This window comes from Dermacentor albipictus, chromosome 9 (genome assembly GCF_038994185.2).
Source record: "Dermacentor albipictus isolate Rhodes 1998 colony chromosome 9, USDA_Dalb.pri_finalv2, whole genome shotgun sequence".
In the NCBI taxonomy this organism is placed as follows: Eukaryota; Metazoa; Arthropoda; class Arachnida; order Ixodida; family Ixodidae; genus Dermacentor; species Dermacentor albipictus.
Window position 1 is genome coordinate 120,854,077 of NC_091829.1, and position 20,421 is coordinate 120,874,497.

General features: G+C 42.7%; 1 protein-coding gene across 1 annotated transcript in view; it reads left to right on the forward strand.

Annotated features, from left to right (window-relative positions):
* The window catches only part of LOC135912593 (uncharacterized), a 269,120-nt gene that overhangs the window by 91,194 nt on the left and 157,505 nt on the right, over nt 1–20,421 (forward strand). The window contains exons 11-12 of the mRNA XM_065445088.2: nt 8,364–8,498; nt 19,382–19,498. Coding sequence (XP_065301160.2) covers nt 8,364–8,498; nt 19,382–19,498 — 252 coding nt within the window. The remainder of the gene's footprint in view (nt 1–8,363; nt 8,499–19,381; nt 19,499–20,421) is intronic.

Here is a 20,421-nt window from a genome sequence, read left to right on the forward strand (position 1 = left end):
AATAAAAACTTAATGCAAGTTGTGAATGAGATAACTAGAAGTGGACCTACGAGAGAAACATTGCTAGACTTGGTGTTCATAAATGAAAAAATACACGAATATGAGGTAATATTAAAGAAGGACTTTCAGACCACAAACTTCTTTTACGTTGCATAAAATATGGTCTACCTTGTAAAAATAAGAAAAGGAAACAAATCTTTGTGAGAGATTTCAACAAGGCTGAGGACATCGGCATTTTACACCACTTAGAAAAGCAACTTCACTCTTTTGACGGATCGGATGATGTTGAAATCTTGTGGATGGAATTTAAAAGAATAATCAATTATTGTGTGGAAAAATTTGTACCTCAACAACAAAAAAAGAAAAAACTGAGAAAGCGTAACCCATGGGTTAATCAGGAAATAATTCAATTAAAACGCAAATTGAAACGCATGAAAGGAAACAACCTAAGAAAACAAGATGACATTGCACAAGTATCATTTCTGCTTAAGCATGAGTTAATTTCAGCAAAACAAAAATATTTTTCTGAGACCTTACCTTCCTTTATGTTTCTGGCGTCACATCACTCCGACGAAAGACAGCATTCAGTACATAGGCTTCGAAGGCTGCATCGTAACTGATCACACAGAAATTGCTGAAAAATGTAACGAGTTCTTTCACTCTGTATTCGTGCCTTCTGAAGTTGAAAGCATAGACTTCTTCACAGAAAGTATCCATGAACAGGAAGACATGCCAGATATCACTATATCTGAGCAAGACGATGAGCAAAACGTGAACAAGGTGAATGCAGGAGCCAACGTTTTGACAAGTGGACTTGTCTTCTTCAAGGCGACATACGCTTTCCTCGCCACAGTATATATAGGTGGAGTTCTTCTAAAGGGGAGAGGGTGTGAGGCGAGAGGACGCGGAAACGAGGGAAATCTGTTAGCGTGTCGAATTGAGAGTAAAGGAACGTTGTGTACAAGGTCAAAGCCAGGGCACCCCCGCACCCCGGTCTGTCAACACACGCGCGTTAGCTGGCGTGTCAAGGGCCGATTACACCTTGTTCACGTTTTGCTCATCATCTTGAATTTCCATCTCCCGCATTCCCCGTCTTTTCTCTATATCTGAGCAAGGAATATTATCGCTTTTGTTAGAGATTGGCACAAAAAAGTCTGTTGATCTTGACAACGTCCCCAATGAGTTTTTAAACCGTTATACAGAATGGGTGTCTAAATATGTAAACATTATTTTCAGCTTGTCCCTAGATAAGCAAAAATTGCCTTCTGACTGGTTAAGAGCAAAAGTTACACCTGTTCACAAAACGGGAAACACGTTGTGTTGAAAATTACAGGCCAATTTCAATCATGTCCACGTGCTGCAAAATACTAGAACATATAATATCGGCAAGTTTATTTGATTACCTTGAGGGCCAAAATCTGTTTAATCCTCATCAACGTGGTTTTAGACGCAAATTTTCAACGATTACTCAGCTCGTAGAAACAGTCCACGAGTTAGCAAAAGCAATCAACGATAAAAATCAGGTAGACACAATTAGTCTTGATAAGTCAAAAGCATTCGATCAGGTTCCACACATAGAATTTATAAAGAAACTGCAGAATTTTGGAATTAATAGTACTATTGTCGCTTGGAATCATATCTTAAATATAGAACGCAGTATTTGGAAATCAACAGCACGAAATCCGGCATTCTGAGCGTTTCATCAGGTATTCCCCAAGGCTCTGTGCTTGGCACCGTCTTATTTCTGTGTTACCTCAACGATATTGCAAAGACAGTTTTTCCTCGGGTATTAAGGTTCGGTTATTCACAGACGATTGCCTGCTTTACTCACATATAAGACCCAAAGAAGATCAAACTACGTTAAACACAGCATTAAGTAGTGTCCATGACTGGTGCACAAAATGGAAAATGAAAATAAATCATAGCAAAACGTCAATTATAAGAATAACAAACAAAATTAAAGATATTGTGACATGCTCACGAAGACCCCGTAACAATATTCTTCTGTTTGAATACAAAATTGAGGGACACAAGATAAAGAAAGTAAACTTCTTCAAATATCTAGGCATAATGATAAGCAAAATTTAATTTGAGATAGCCACATTCATAGCTTATGCAGTGCAGCCAAGAGAAAATTGTGGACTTTACGCTGGAAACTAGGACAGGAACCACGACAGTGAAACTAACTGCCTATTTGACACTTGTAAGACCAACTTTGGAATATGGCTGTATCGTGTGGGACCCTATACGAAAAATCAGATAGCAAGGATTGAAGAAGTACAAAGAAGGGCAGCTATATTTATTCTGTCCAGATATAATTCTACGGATTCAGTCTCGCGGATGTTGTAAGAACTTAAATTACCTCAGCTACTAGAGCGGAGAAGAGTTGCTAGACTTAAGTTCCTCTATCGTTTGTGGGGTAATTTCTTTCATTTGAACATTGGACTGTATACACAAACCAGCGCTCTGCCCGAACATTGAGGAACAGTCACAACCAACAACTTACACCCTTCCAAGCTCGGATCAACACATTCAAATATTCATTCTTCCCATGAACAATTGAAGAATGAAACTTACTGCCACAGCACATAGCGCAAACAGACGCTGTCAGTTGATTTGAAAAATCTATACACCTTTACCTTGACCTGCCAAATTAACCACGACAGTTCGTTTGTAGCGAATTACAACTATGTACTTGGAAATATTGATGTTGCTGTGTGTGCTGCTACTATGACATTTATATTTTGTTGTGAGTCGCAAGTTGTGCACATTAAATTTATTTTTATATGTACATGTCTACAAGGCTGTGATTGTCAAAGCATTCTGCATTGTAACAAATATTTCCCACCCTGTAACGGCCCAAAAAATGGGGTAACAGTATTAATAAATGAAATGAATGAATGAAATGGAAAAGTCTGATTGTGGAGTTAATAGAGTTTGGTAGATCATTAATATACATTAGGAACCATAACAGCCCCAGCACCGAATCTTGAGGCATGCCTGAGGTAACATAACATGGTGAAGAATCAGCATTATTAGCAGTGATGAATGAAGTTCTGTTACTCAAAAAACTCTCGATCCATGAAAGAATGTTAGGGTAAATGTTCAGTTTTCTGAGCTTTAAGCAAAGTAGTCGGTGATTAACAAGATCAAATGCTTTCTGGAAATCTAAGAATATGCAATCAATGAACAGTCCCTTGTCTAATGCGTCAAATAAGTCATGGGTGAAGGAAATGAGCTGCGTCTCACACGAAAATGATTTACAGAAACCGTGCTGACGAGGAAAAAAGAAATAACTGATTTTCAAGAAATTTAACAAATGTAGAATATATTATGTGTTCCAACATTGGACATGGGATACTTGTTAACTTTATCGGTCTGTAGTTGGTGGTGCACTGAGTATCACCAGACGTCAATACTGGTTCAACCTAGCCACCTTCCAGTCCCCGGGCAACTGTCCCAAGCCTGACGACTGCATAAACATTTCGCTCGAGTAAATGGATAAACACTTGTATTCTTTAAAAATGTGGAATTGATGTCGTCAATTCCTGAAGACGAGGAAACTTTTAGATTACTGATTAAACTTTGTACACTAAGACTGTCAAATACAATTGGGTCCATTAAAGGATTCTGCGCCGGGCGAAAACAGGGGATGGGAACAGATGATTGCTGAAGAAAAGCTTTAGAAAAGGCGTCATTAAGCACTTGAAGACACTCTGATGAAGGAATGGCAGTGCCGCTGCTGCCGTTAAGAGCTAATGTGTTATGCTTGAGACCAGCAATGATGTTCCAAAATTTTGGGGGGGTCATTAATCAACAATGACGGAAGCGTGCTGTGGTAAAATACATGCTTGGTGTCTTTCAATGCTTTCTTATATTCTGAAGCGATGGCTCGATATGCATCCAAGTGATAAGAACAACTGCTTGTTTCGGCTCTGCGAAGCATTTGTTTCTTTTTATTTAAAAGATGTTGTAATGCCGCAGTAAACCATAGAGAACGATGCTAGCTTGATATGATGAGTAAAGTTATGTATTTAAGCACGAGGTGGTGGACTTTTTCTTTGAAAATCTGCCAATTCATTTCCACAGTATGGTTAGCAAAGTTTGGCATATGCTCAGCTAAAAAAAGGCCCTAGTTCTGCATTTATCGAAGGAAAATCGGCTTTCGAGTAATCTCTGATATATTTTGGATCAGATTGCATATGCCTATTAGTGCTTCCAAGTTCAAACTGGATGAAGGAGTGGTTGCTGAGGCCCAGCAGAAATGTCAGTGAATTGTCTAGATAGGAAGATGTAGTTAGAACAGGATTGAGGATATTAGCACAAGTAGGTGTGGTACGGGTCGGCTCGGTAATTAGCTGAGAGACGCTGAAGTCTGCACACAAACTATGAAGCCAATCGTGTCAGATGACAAATCTAGACTGGAGGGCAATGCACTGGACCAATTTATTTTTGGCAGGTTGAAGTCACAAACTAAAAACAATGGTGAAGAAGGAAATCTAACCGAAATTCAGTTCAGTATGTCATGAAGATCGCTACAAAATGACGATCGGGCATTCGGAGGGCGATAGCATGTGCAAAAGATAGTGTCTCAATGATTGATGCGTATACATGGCGCATATGATTTCAAGAGAATAAACAAGTGGCACATGTGAAGACTGCTGATGGTCGGCCACCACTGTGGGAACACCTCCTCCTGTTCTATCACTGCGGTCACACTGATATGTAGTGAAATTCTTTTCACAGTTAAAGATTTCATCATTTGATATCTTGGAATTCAGCCAGGTTTCGGTGAGGACCACAATGTCTGCACTACACGTGTCGACAAGATTACCCAAACCATCACACTTGTTAACAACACTACAAATGTTAGAGAACGAAACACGTCATTTGCAGGCTCATGACCACAAACAGGTGGCTACGTGGAGAGCTGATTGGCTAGCAGGGTGCTACTTTGAGGCCTGTGTGATGGTGCTTTGTTATTTATGTGGTATTCAGAGATACTATCTGATGCAAAGATGTAGACATAACACCTATTTTTTATGAACAACTTGTTCTGATGAAGAGCAAACTTCTCTCCACTTGCCTGTCCGAATTCGAATAGTTTTTTTACACGAATTCTGAGTTGACATGCAAAAATTTTTGGTAGCATTTACTCCGGAGGTTTTCATTTTGCTTCAGTCGTTAAAACAGTTTCCCGGATCTTTAAATTTGAAGACTTGACAATGGCAAGACAGCACCTATAGGATGAAAATTTGCCTAGCCAACGTACACTAGCTATAGCCTCATTAGGTAGCTGAAGGCTCATTGCAGAATGAAGCATTTCACGCACAAGCTGTTCCGATTCATACCATGTTTTGTTTTGCGAATCAGGTAAGCCATGGAAAATCAAATTATCTCATTGCGACCTGTCTTCAAGGTCGTCCCTTCGTTTATGCAGTGCCTCTGCTTCATTCTGCACAGCCTTGGACACTTCCTGGGTGATGTCGATGGCATTGGGTGCCTGCGAAGTGGCTACTTTTTCTTTGACGGCAACAAGCCTATCGTTCATGCTGGTCATTTGACGCTCAAGCTTTGATTGTGTTTGCCAGACTTCATTGAGTTGGGAGAGTATTTCGCTATGGTTCTTGTCGAGTTTTTCATTTAAAGCTTTCAACAGGGAGACGACATTGTTGTTGGACTGGCTGGGATCCAGCTTGGGTGGCCCATCATTCTGTTCAATATCGCTGCCTAAGAGCAATAATTTCGATACGTAATGCATTCGCAGATATCACATAGGAACACGCTTGGGCATGGGAAAAACAGTAGGTTGACATTGCTTGTGCATTTACAATGCAAAGAAGGACATGGACTAACCTGCACCAAGAAACAAAAGAAAATTTGATGCGTCTGCATCACTGCTGCTGTTGCTTGTGCATAATTATTACACACAGCATGCACTAAAAACACGGACGAAGAGTAACAATGAAACGTGTTCATGTTTCATCTCTTTTCTTCATCCGTGTTTTTAGTGTGCTCTGTGTGTAATAATTATGCAGATGTACCGACTTGCCCAGCTAGCTACCGTACTCTAGCTGTTCCGTGCCCACTAAAGGCGCTCGACGGTAACCAGTGCTTAAATGGGCGCGATACACTCTATGACTCTGACGATGGAGCTTGCGCGGCCAAAGGTGGGGACCACTTGAAGGTGATGGCTTCATCCTGTAGCACCGGGCAATATTGGCTCCATACCATTGGCACATAACGGTAGACCACAGCGCATTAAGAAGTGATGCAACTCGCACATACCCTCGCTCTGCTGTTGATACACTTTAGGCATGCTAGTAGCTGCTGGAATCGCACAGTCATGCTGGAGTTGAGTGGATGCCTATCTGTACATCACCTGTTACAATATGGTTTAAGACATGGCGCCATCATCCTGTGCGATGTTGCACTCTTGCCGAGCTCTCCTTCCGATTCCTCTGCTTCCTCCATCTCCACAACTCTCCTCCTCCTCTGTGAACTTGGAGCAGACGAAGTAGGAAGTTGTGTCAGGCCCTCCTGCTCCTCTTCTGCTAATCAGCTACCCCATCTCTGAACACACTACTCTCTATACCTCCATGTAACCACACTCATTTCCGTGCACCCCAGTTAACCCTCATTTACAAAAGTCCAGTGTTGTATCATCCACTTTACGAGACATGGTGAAACATCACCCGTGCACATTTCAGGCAGCTGTCCACCTTGAAATCTATGGGCTGAGATTGCAACTAGCGACAGTGGTGCCGACCAGGGGAGGTATTCTGCAAGAGTGGACACGTCTATTTCGTCTACTGCTGAAGTGCCGATTGGCTGTGGCGCCTGGCTGCTGCAGGCGCCCAGCCCAGCCCAGCCAATCAGAATTTCAACAGCTGACGAAATGGACCACCAGGTGGACTCTTACAGAATACCTCCCCAGATGGCCTTGTGCATCGCTTGGCACCGACTTGGCTAATTACCTGCTCCCTGTTGAGCACTCGGGCACACTTTGTATGTTTTGTCTGCTTCATACAGAGAGTGCAAGCACAGCTGTCTGTGTACTTAACCCCAGTAGGCTATGTTTTTACCCGTGAATCATGTGAGCACACGCACACAGTGCGTGTGCATAAATATGCACACATTTTCTTTAGTGTTTAGACAATTCACTTCTTTTATTGCCTCACCTTTCCACAGGACTGTTCTTATGTTTCTCTCATGTAAGCCCCAGGCAGATGTATTGAACTGTTCTTAATTGATAATGTGTGTATGTGCACCTGAATAGGAAATATATTGCAAATTTCGAAACATGGGTACCTAATGTATCACTTCTACATGAAGTGTAGCAGGGAGCAGCAACAAATACCATATACCCTGGGATTCCTCAGCACCATGTACCTTTCATCACCTTTATTTTAACAGACAAGCATGACTGGCATTCTGAATGCCAGTAACAATGCAAAATTAGCAGTAGAGCTTACGAACTAGCCACACTTGGTCTTGGCAGTTTTTCAGAAAGCTTTCTAAGCAAGTAAAACTCAGTCACGACATTTAAAGCACTAACTTTCCAGCAGGCCGCCCATTACAATGGTGAACAATGAAAGCTACAATAATAGCCACAGTGTAAACCAGGAAAGCTTCCTTCTGGAATCCTTATCCAAGTTTCCTGCTCAATTTGTGGTGCTTTGTTCACTATTATTATTATTATTATTATTATTATTATTATTATTATTATTTATTATTTCGTTTTTTTCACTGAATGCTGTCATCAGAAGTCTCAGCTACAGTATGAAGCAAGGGCTAAGTGTGAAGCGGTAGTGCTAATGGGGGATGAAACAATGTAATGATTCTATCGCAATCTTATTCCTTTTTGTGCTTTTTCAGTGGCCCAGATGACTTTCCACCTCTCCGTGATTGACCAGCTTTGTTAAGAAATAGAATATAGTGAAATAAATCTTTGCTTTATGCAGTCAAACCGTGATATAGTGAACAAGAATTATTGGATTAACAAAGCAAATCTAAAATTAACATTTTGTGCTGATATCAGGATGTATGACTATAACGAATACATACCAGATAACTTTTTGTGTTGTGTGTGGCTTTGTTTTAGCCAGGTTTCAGTGGACTGACCCTGTACTACTCAGCTGTTTATTATTGGGCCTTTTAAGCTAACCCATTCTTTCACTTCCGTTTGAGCCCCAGCATATGTAAGAAACCTCCATAGCACCTTCAAGTCAGAATTGTCGGGCTGTCTCCATCACAAACCGCTTTCCTTCTTGATTTTTCTAGCTAATCTTTTTTCCTGTCTTGGCTGCCCAGTTACTGCTTGGTGGTTTAACACACACTATGACTTGCCTCTGCTCTTTCAGGTGCTGCCTGTGTTCGACCCCATCTTCAAACACATTACTGCTTTTCTCGGCAGAAACTGTGATATCAGCACAGCATCTTATCCACCCTTGTACACCAAGCCACAGAAGATAAACCACCTTATCATGATGCTGAAGGTAGGTGGAGCTTGGTGGAACCCACTGGCACTGCCTTGTATTCCATAATGTCATTGGGTGTGTTCCAGTTCTGGCCAGCATTAGAGACAGTCTATGTAGACCGCTAATGAGACAATAGCACTGCCTGGAAGACGTCTCTGAAACGTAACGCCACCTTAAGTCAACTAGAAAAGGCTAGGAAAAGCAAATACAAATATAGCTCTACTTTACCATTTTGCGTGTGTGAACGTATGAAAAACACAATGTAGCCTATAGAAAATGCATTAGAAAATACGAGTATGGTTTCCTGTCAGTGGATGACCTTGCCGTCAAGCTACCAAGCCTGCTGTTCGATTGCCATCTTGTTTGGACTGCAAAGTAGCCTGCACCATTTCAGACATCTGTGCTATCTTCACCAAGCCGCATTTTTCCAAGCCTCGTAAAAATTTAAACTGGTTTAACCGGGCAAGAAGGAAGTTGCTGCAAACTTCACGGTGAACAAGGTGATACAATGTGATAAGCCAGCCTCTTGCTGGGCAATATATACAGAGTTCTTGTGGCTGATCTGTGTGATGTCACTGCAATTGTTGCTCTTTATTGGCTTTGACAGTAACAAGACTCAAGATGGCCGCTATTTGCTTAGCTGTCGTTTTTGCTTTCTACTGTGATCATTGCAACGCAGTGCTATAGTTTCTTTCAATATTGCATCAAGGGAAATCCGGCACCACTGTTCTCTAGCAGGCGCTGCACCACCATGGGTATACTGAGATGGGGGCATGCGAGGCTTGGCTTAAACCATAGTTATTTTCTCACAAATAACACTTTCTTTTAATGTAACCATCACACAGGGTCTGCTTGGCCACAATTCATTTTTTTGAAGAAGGGTAAAAAAAGAAGGACACCGACCACTGAATGAATACAAGAAAAGACGTTTCGGCTCCCCTGACGGGAGCCTTGTTCACAATGAAATCAAGGGCGTGCGATACAATGTTTATATGGTTTTAAAATATGTTGTAAGCAGCGCGTGCAGATGGGGGGGAGGGTTCCGTCATTCCGGTTGAGGGTGTTATCTGTCATTTGGATTAGGAGAGATTCCAAGTGGTGTCTTGACGTCAAATTTCTTTCTTTTTCTAATATCTTCGCGTTATCCCAATCAATCCTGTGGTCCAAGTCATCTGCATGCTCTGCCAAGGCGTTTGAGGCGACTTTTTTCTTTTTTACATCGTTGATATGCTGCTTCAACCGCTGTTCGAAATTTCCTGTCTCGCCGATATATACGCAGTCGCAGTCTTCACATGGAATCCCGTAGACGATGCCAGGAAACTTAGTCTTTGGAAGCTTGTCTTTCACGTTTACCAGCCGGTGGCGCAATTTTTGGGACGGTACGTGAGCTACCTGGACGTCATAGCCGCGTAGAACGCGGGCTAAGCCCTCGCTCACACCGGGCACATACGGTATGGGGGCGCGTTTTCTTGGGAGCACACAGTCAGGCCTTGGGGGCTGAGACAGATGGCGTTCCACCGAGTTCACAAACGACTTCGGGTAGCCACATGCCGAGAGATTACGGTGGGCCTCTTGTAGGTCGGCAGCACGGCTTTGTGGCGTTGTGCAGATACGCTTGGTTCTGCCGACAAGAGAGGCTACTACCGATCTCTTATGGTTTATCGGGTGCACTGAATTAAAAATTGGAGGACGCTTAAGCTTCGCCTTCAAGAGTGGAACCCGATAGCGTTCCCGTCGACCCGCCAATGGGTGTAAGACAATGGGCTACAGGCCAGCCATCACTTACGAGGCGCCCCGCATCAGACGCGGTGAGCGTCGAGCCATATGGTCGAGCAACGCGGCGTTCGGCGCAGCAACGAAACGTGCGCCTGAGCAAGCGGAGCGAACCAAAGAACTCGGTATCCCGGAGGGGGAAATGATGCACGCCAGCCAAACGCCGTGATCGGCACGGGCAGAGAGATAGAGAGATAGTGATCTAAAGAAAGGAAGGAAGCTTGATTCTACAGAGGGAGCAAGGCGAAGCGTTGTCAGGGGAGAGAGTCCGAGCCGCGACAGCTCCAATGCGCGCGTGGCGCGCCATCTGTCGGGGCAGCGCCGTACATGGAGAGGAGGGGGTCTTCTGTGTTTGCCGCAAGATGGCTCTCCGTGTGCGGAAAGCGCAGAAGAAATGCAGCGAAACGCACTTCGCTACTCGTGTAATTGCGACTTCTGTAAGTTACATGTTCATAATTACCGATATACACCACAGTATAACTTTCCACGGCTCGTTTCGAAGGCAACACCGCATTCACTAGAGGCGCGTTTGTACCTTTTGGACGCATCGAAATCGTGGCTGAGTGGTAGCGTCTCCGTCTCACACTCCGGAGACCCTGGTTCGATTCCCACCCAGCCCATCTTGGAAGTTGCTTTTTATTTACGGAGTGCCTGCCGTGATTTATCGCTCACGGTCAACGCCGCAAAACGCTGACGCCGACACCGACGCCGACACCGACACCGACGCCGACGACACCGGCTTTTCTGCGACACGAGCTCCTTAACGCTATCGCGTTAAAATGCAGATACCTGCCTGTGTGTGTGCTCTTTCTGTACACGGTGAATGCCAGGCTGCGCCTGTCACGCTTTACGAGGACGTCTAGAGAAGGAAGCTCACCATCTTTTTCTTCCTCGACTGTGAATTGTAAGGACGCTTCAATACTGTTCAAATGTGACAAAAATGAAGGAATTTGTTCTCGCTGAATTATGCAGAACACATCGTCTACGTAACGTAGGAAGACTCTGGGCGGCGAGTTGAAAGAGGCGAGTGCTCGACGCTCAAGCCATTCCATAGTTAAATTTGCAGTGGTTACCGAAATGGATGCGCCCATCGGTGTCCCATGCACTTGCCTGTAGACGATGCTCCCGAGAGATGTAGAGATGCCTCCCGACCAGACGGGCTTCCGTCAAAACCTCGACTTCAATTCATTTTTTTGTTTGTTATTGTTTACTCACATTTAATGCAAGTAAGTGAAGGAAACAAAAGCGTATGATGGAAAGTGACGCACAGTGAGCGCAGACATTGTAATTTTAAAGCAAAGCTTTCTTTCCCTACCATTCCATTGGTTTCGCGTGGGTCAGTCAGTCGGTCGGTTGCCAGTCGGTTTCTCACCCAGTAAATTTGCATTCAGTGAAAAAAAAGAAAAAAAAAGAATGAAGGGCATCTGGCGCTGAAATTCAAACCTCGGCCCCAGCACAACAGCCCTATGCTCTAACCTTTATGTTACAACCACACATGCACTTCTGTCACGTCAACACCAGGCTAGCTCTTTGAGATGATCACTGTACGTTTATGATGATGATTTCCATACTATGTGCTCTGGATCTGCGCGATCTTTTTTCTTCCAATTTCAGCAGCCACGGGCACTGTTAACATTGTACACAGGTGCACAACCCAGTATGAGTTCTCGTGTTTTAGTAAGAAAACGGTTTTACATAACAGAAAACGGTTTTAGATAACAGAAAATATATATTTTTTAAATTTGGCCTTTCACATGCTAGCAGATAATTGGGACAGACAGTATGCTGCGAGCCAGACACGTCATCGCAGTAACGTGGCTCTCCAACTAAAGGTGCCAATTTGAAACCACCACATGCCAGCATTCTTACGCATGCAACAACATGACAGCACCAGTTTTCCCTCTAGGATTAATTATTTAAAAATTGTGGCAGAAACCATGAAAGGTGATTGTCCAGATGAGCTTTCTTTTGTGACCCCATGCCATCCGGGAATCACAACACCTTATGGGCACGTCACGAAACGGCACTGTTGCTGCCAACCACAATGCCAAATTATACCATCACACAGTACAGTATAATCTCCATAAATGTAAATTGCTTAAACGGAACACCAACCTCATGGTTGGTTTGTTTTGTATTCATACAATGCTAACAGCTTTGTCTCCTAATAATCGGAACTCCTCATAAACGGACAGTTTCCCTGGTACCCTGAGGTTCCATTTAAGATGGTAGGCCACACACACACGCACGTGCACACACACACACGCGCGCACACACGCGCGCGCGCACACACACACACGCACACACACACACACACACACACACACACACGCACACACACACAAAGTTATTTAAATCAGGAGCTAGGATTCAAATAAATTTTTGCCCTAAATAAGCATGTCTTATTTAGCTTATTCAACTATTCAAACTATAGGAAACGGTTCATTCAATTTTTTGGCAGGTAATCTTTCTTATAAAATGCGGCAAAAGTGATAGCATCACCAACATTGCTAAGTAACTAATGAATCGCCAAATTGAGTAAACTTTGGCATTTATTTAGGTAAGTGGGAGACCTGTTCAATGAACTAGGATGAATTCAATGTGATAAATATTAAGGAAGTAAGGTTGGAGAAACTAAACAAAGTGAAAAAAATTGCCAATATTGACCAAATTTGTTTGCGAACTGAGCTGCAAGTGCAAAAATGTTGCATAAATTCTTTTTGCTCTAGTTCATGGCACATATCTCTATGTGAAGAATGAGTGTGCAAAATTTGATATCAAAATGTTGATTTAAAAAACGTTATCAAAGTTTGCATAACATGAGTTGCAGGAAGATCTTGTTTTCAGAAAAACAAACAAATCTCCAAACCGTGTGAAAGGTTTAAAAAACAACGCACTGGCTTAAAATGCACCAGCTTTGTAGCTGAAGCCCCCACGAGGTGCACCAGAGTCTCCTTTTCTTCGTGTGGGTATGCAGTGACGACATAAAATGAAAAAAAGTATTTTGAATAATATTTACATTTAAACAATAGTAATGATTTTTGGTTTTGCAATACGAGGGTATAGGTTGGAAAACTCACTGTAACTCCCAAACTAGTGACGATAGGACAATGATTTTTTTTGTGATACGTTGCTGAATGTTTGGCCATACATAAAATGTGAAAAACAAAAAATCCATTTTGGGAAAACAAATTTACTTTCAAATGTGGCCTACCACCTTAAAGAGAGTCCACTGTATATTGGTTTCTGCCGCAGTGTCTCACATGTGCAGTGCCGAAGTTCTTCGTTCGGCCATGTACCCAGTGATTACAGTAGACTTCTGTCAATTTGACTCCAGTTAATTCAATTTTTCAGTTAATTCATTCCTGACCAAAGGTCCCAGCTGGCACCAATGCATTTATATTGGCCAATACTTTCGTTATTCTGATCCTAAAATTGGCCAACTTTAGCAGTAAGCGCGCATCTACTTGACCCTTATGGTGACCCCAATAGTGGCCTCTTTAGTGGCGGTGTCTGTCTTGGTGGAGCTTAGTCAAGGCACTGGAACATATGCCATCTCCCATCAAAAACACCTGTTTGCAGCCTGCCCCCTACGAAGATTTTCAAGCAATAGCCGTAGCTCACGATGACCAATTACAGTATTTACCCCATTGGGCCAGAAAATAGCCTGTGCAGTGCAATCAGACACGAAACCACCTTCGTGGTTTTCATATGCTATAACGCCCAACACATACATTGCGGCGAAGCTGACTTTAGAAAACGAGCCACCCTTGTACAACACACATTATTAGACTATTGCCCATTTTTCTAGTGAAAAAAATTGGGTGCACGTTAGGCTTAATTTTATGTTGATGGTCAAGTCAGATCAAACCAGAACCTCCAAAAATCACATCATGGTTTAAGAAGTGGCAGATTACTATTGATTTAAAAAAAAGAATGTCTTTGTGCAAACTCATAAGAAGAAGCCACTCCTTTTTCATTATGGAGCAAATGCCATTACCCTCTCAGAGCTAACACAATATAAATATCTGGGCTTACGGATTACTAGTAATCTGTCTTGGACAAAGCACGTAGACGTGGTTGCAAGTGAAGTGCTATGCAAATTGTCCTTTTGAAACATTCTTTAAAATTTCCACACCTGCTGTACGTATCCTTGCATATCAGTCTATTATATGTCCTATGCTTGAGTATGTAGTACCCATTTGAGACCCGTACGCAAAGACAAACATCAACAAGCTGGAAAGAATACAAAAAAGAAGGTAATGTGGTATATTTATAATTCATATGGGCATATGTTAGTTACTGAACTCTCCAAACAAAGTGCATTATCTTCAGTTATCAGTAGAAATCACATTTGTCAACTAAGGTTCTTTTACCAGCTAGTAAAAAGATATAACATAGGTACATCACATATTATCGCTTTCTAAAGGCTATGGTACCAGACAACGACATTCTCTTACAATAACACCTTTAGTACTCTTTTCTTCACAAACCATTGTTGAATGGAATAGCCTTGCTGATGATGTTGTGACCCAAGATTCATTGTCTTCATTCATTCATTTGAGAAATACAATAATTTTTTGTGCTACTTAGGTTTTGTTATGTATGCTGTGTTATTTGTTCTTGTTCTGCCTTTTTGGTCTTATTTAGGGTTGTAGTAATCTAAATTATATCTAAAGTATGTGTATTTGAATCATTTGTGTTAGTCATCAATTTTCTCCTTTTCATATTTAACAAATTCTTATATTCATTCACTTTTATATACTGTTTTTATTTGTGTGTGCTTGTGCCTTTTTATCTAAACAATTTTTGTGTATCACACCTGCTATCATCTCTCTTTGAGATCGAAGTATAAATAACTAACTAAATAAATAAATAAATAAATGCCCACATTAGTTTTCCACTTTATACACATTGAATGTGGGGGTGCGTTTCATTCAGAGTTTTGTTAGGATAGGGCAAACACTAGTGCAGTGGGTTCTGGCATCTTTTCTGAAGGTTGTGTACCATTTTGTGCACATAGGGCATGAAGGTGGCGGCTAAACAGGGCATTTGACTCGTGTTCTCAGCTCCCTACAAATTATCCCAACTATGTATGTGCATGGTGAATGATCTGCGCAAGGTTGCCTGCACTACTAAGCACGAGTACCAGTACGTGCACTGTGCCACCAGCATGGTGCACCAGTTTCCACTGTGATGTGGCACTGTGTACATTGGCCAAACTGGCCAATGTATTAATAATAGACTGCGGTAGCATTTCTGCTCCTTGAAGGGTGGTAGTGGCGCCAATATCCCCAGACACACCAGGGAATGCAAAGGTTGCTACCCCACATTCATTCAAGCCATTATTGTAGGATGGGGAGACTATACACAGCGTGCACGTTGATGGCAGCACCACTGGTGGCGGCCTTGCGCAGAACGCACGGGAGAGGAGCGAGCCGCGCGCCGTAGCACGCCGTAGTTTGTTGCGTCGCTGATAGTGCTTCTCCGTCTTATTTGTGTTTTCAGAGCAAAATAGGCAACACCCTTTGCATGTGTGGAATGGCCAAAGCTTCCGAAGAATGTCGAAGAAGAATTGTTGCACGGTGGGGGGCTCAAATACAGGCGAAAACGTGCCGGCGATACGGTTCTAATTATTCCCCGCAAAGCCTCATCAACAGGAGCAACGGTGGCAATGGATCGTCGCTTCGGCGCGAAATTTCTTGTTCTCATCCTTTCCTTTGTCGCTTCGGTGTTTTTTCTTTTTATTATTATTTTTTACTCGATTGTAGTTAGACGCGTAAGCGACGAAGTTCGTCTGCAGTGCAGCATGCGGTTTAAAGGCATTTCGCTGAAAGGCATTTTGCCGCTTATATTGTTTTCCGCTTCTTTACCGCGTTGGGCTAGCTAGGCAGCACGACTGCATGAGCGCATTGTGTTGTATGTTAAAGCCACAGAAGTTTGCAAGAACTGAAAGTGTTAGTTTTATGTGGTCCGGTAAATCCTCGCACCAGCTGTCGTGCACTTCATGTTTTTACATCTATTTTATGCGTGGTTTCGCACATGTTTAACTGTTGCTAGTTGCTTCATGCATAACTCTTGATTCTTTTGAGCTGCGAGGTTTTCACTCTGCCTCATTTGTAAAGGGTATAAATCACGCTGTGTCTTATCGGAATGACACCAAGCAAGTGCTTCTTTAACAGCTTTATTTATTTCGCCCAAGGATTAGATATTGTGGTTTTTTGGGAAATGTGTTTAGAAAATAGGTAGCTCAGGGCGAGAATTGCTAATAGTTGCTGCATATGATATTTTTGTTCCATTTTTCGCTGAATAGTTCGCGTCACGTTTGGTAAGTCATCACACCTTGATGCTGTTTGAGCAGACTTAACACGCCGAGTGATTTGTTTGTTTCACAACGTAGTCGCTTCTTGCGAGTGAATTTTGTACTCAACTGAATTATTTCTTATTATGCTTACGCCGCATAGGACTAAACCCGGCCTTGCCGCCAGCGCTGGATATAATTTGACTGGCGCTGCTCTGCCTTTAAATATATCATGTGGCACCTCTCTCTAGTAACATTTCAAAAAGGTACTGCAAAGTTAGTCAGACTATAGCTTTGTACGTTTCAAAGCAGCTCCCTCGGGAATTTAAAATTGCAAAAACTGCAGCGCGAACGGCAGTTGATCGGCAGTACAGCGCTAACACGCACTTTTATTAAGCCGTGCATTTGGTGGCTTCATTGACTATAGTGTGCGCGTTTCTATCAATAAATTCGCAATTATTCTTCTTCAGGCGACTTTCACTACACTTATTCGGCGGCGTCACATGTATTCATCGGCAGAAAAATCACAACGGCATATGCAGACATCGCACCGTGCGGATTTGTTATCTAAGTCTGCACTAACGACGGGTGCTTATTATTGAGGTACAGAAGCAGCATTACGGCAAGGGTAGAATTAAAGAAAAAAAACACGGTCAAGACATCGCATTAGTCAACAAAATTTGTCGGCTAGTTTACATGAGCTCCACTTCATGTAAATGGTCTTCATGGCGTTTGTCTGCGGGACGCACCTGGCGCGTATGTGGACCATGTTGCCCCAAACAGCGGTAACATCTTGTTCATACCTGCTCCCACAGAGGTCTGCGTCTTCCCTACAGCTGTCACCGCAGAAGAAGCAGTCTGGCACCTAAACAAAGGACAAATCGCAGCCGCGAACTTCAGTCACCCTTGCTGCAAAGCGTTGTCGTCTGCTACTGCTCCCGCGCGTATTGTTGGAAGCGCCCGCTAGATGGCTATCAGTGGCGCCTCTATAGGCGGTGCACGAGGCCTATAGACTTGAGCGAGAAATTATGGAAGCGGCACACATGCACAGACTGAGCCTAGACACGTGTGTAAGTGAGCCTTCGGTGGCTCTCCTAGATAAAGAAACCCAGTTTTTGATTAACGAGTGATAGTCATTTTTTGCCCCTTGGCACTTTCCATAATCATCTAGGGTGCCTTCTGCCACGTGTGTTTCATCTTCGTTGTTCAGATGTCAAGGCATGCTGCGTGCAGATGCGACCTTTTGCTGCTATGTGTTTCATGGTAATTAACCTCGGTTGCTAGTTAGCGCTCGTCCTGTCCACTCCTTTGTCTTACGTCCCGCCTGAAGTCACAGTTCTTTTCCTCTTTAAACACGTTGGACCAACTGTCCCAAAGTTTCCCTTCTTGAATCTGAAGGTACAGAGCGCACAAGTACAGAACAGAGCTTGGTTGTGTAGAAAATTTCCACTGAAGGTCCCGCTGCTGGTCCTCAATTTGAACTGCCCATGCCAAAACGGACATGTTGATGCTATCTCCACGTGACCTCCCTCTGTTGTGCTCTAATTGAGTCAACCAGCACTGATGTCACAAGGGAGGTACCACAGTACAACACGTGGCACCACTTCAATTTACCTCTTTCATAATTTTCTTACTTATGAAAGCTGCATTCTTACCATCATCATCATCATCGGCCCATTTTATGTCCACTGCAGGACGAAGTCCTCTCTCTGCGATCTACAATTACCCCTGCCCTGAGTCGACCGATTCCAACTAGCATCTGCGAATTTCTTAATTTCATTGCTCCACCTAGTCGTCAGCCGTCCTCAACTGCGTTTCCCTTCTTTTGGTATCCATTCTGGAACACGAGTGGTCCAACGGCTATCTAATCTACGCATTACATGACCTGCCCAGCTCCATTTCTTTCTCTTAATGTCAATTAGAATATCGGCTATCCCTGTTTGCTCTCTGATCCACACCGCTCTCTTTCTATCTCTTAATGTTAGGCCTAGCATTCTTCATTCCATCGCTCTTTGTGCGGTCCTTAACTTGTTGTCATGCTTCTTTGTCAGTCTTCAAGTCTCTGCCCCATACGTCAGCACCGGTAAATTGCACTGATTGTACACTTTCCTTTTCAATGATAATGGTAAGCTTCTGGTCAGGATCTGATAATGTCTGCCGTATGCGATCCAATCCACTTTTATTCTTCTATGAATTCCCTTCTCATGATCAGGGTTCCCTGTGATTAATTGACCTAGGTAAACATACTCCTTCACAAGCTCTAGACGCTGACTGGCGATCCTGAACTCTTGTTTCCTTGCTCGGCTATTCATCATTATTTTTGTCTTCTGCGTATTAATCTTCAACCCCACGCTTACTCTCTCTCTTTTAAGGCCTCAATCATTTGTTGTAACTCGTCTGCAGTGTTGCTGAATAGAACAATGTCATTGGCAAACCGAAGGTTGCTGAGATATTCGCCATCGATCCTTACTCCTAAGCCTTCCTAGCTTGAATACTTCCTTTTGTTTCTTACCACAAATGATGAATTTGTTTTCACAGGAGCCTTCAAGATATCTCGGCTTAATATTTTTAGTTGCTGTCCTTTTAAAGAAAGTCTTACTGTGTATCATTTATTGGGCCTTAAGATGTGGCACGACACACCTAGTGTGTGCTGCGTACATTTCAGTTTTGCTAATGTAAGCAAATTCAGGCATTCCTTCAGACACCTACGCTAATGCATTGCGTTTTTGCTTCTCACGTCTCTTTTATCTAGGAAAACAAGTTACAGTGTTTTGTGACAGGTAATAATCCTGCAACTTCTCACCTTTTTTTCTTTTTTCTTTTGCAGGCCCTGAAGAATGCGGGTGCCATAGCACAGGTTGCCAGCCGTGATTTGGAAGAAACACTGATGGGCTGTGCTCAAAACCGAGAGTTGCCCATTCCAGTTGCTGTGTTTGCAATCGAGGTGATTAATTAAATACTTGATAGTTTAAATGATGCTGTGGCCAAACATACCATGAAAGCTTGATACCAGATTTATTCAAATGTAGGTCAATACTGTTCTTTAATAAATAATCTACGTAAGTCTGGAAATCGGCTTTTGAGGATGGACACAATGGCCAGACTTTCATGACTGCAGAGATGTCAATGCCACGAGTCAGAAAAAGGTGACGCTGAATTTTTTGGGACACGATGAGAAGCAATAATGTTCACAACAGTAGAGATCACATAGAAGAAGGGAAAGGATGTCACAAATGTTTGAGGAATTGCTCGGAACAAGTTCAGATGCCTGTCTACTTCGACATTCCTTTGGCGTGTGTACTTCACTTAGATAGTGAATTGGGTCGTGGCATCATGCAATGAAATTCTGAAAGTGCAACATCTTTGTGAGGTTGCACATTCATTTTGCAGTCGAGAACCATTTTTGTTCTTTCGAAAGTTTTAAAAATTTGCTGACCTTGCAAATTTCAGGGGTCATTCTAGAATTGCAGCTGGCCTAGATTTAAACAAATATGGTGATTCAAACCTTGTTAATCCAACGTTCTCTAACAATTCAAATAGAGCTCCATGAATCCCAAAGGCACATACAACTCATTGTGTAAGGTAACTAGTCAGCAAAGACTGGTTCCTGCGTGAGTAAATTGAACTGTGCTACTATGTGACCTGTTTTAGCTTGCATTTCTGGTTGGGTGGTAGCTGGCACAACTTATATGAATGGGATATTAAGAGTGGCCGAGCTCATGCATTCATTTATTTTATTTATTTATTAGTACCTCAAAGGCCCCATTGAAGGGGTATTACATGAGGGGGTGGAATTTCAGCAGTACATTCCTTCTATGGACGATCTGAATGACGATGAGTTGATCTGATCAACAATGGCGTTTGGCA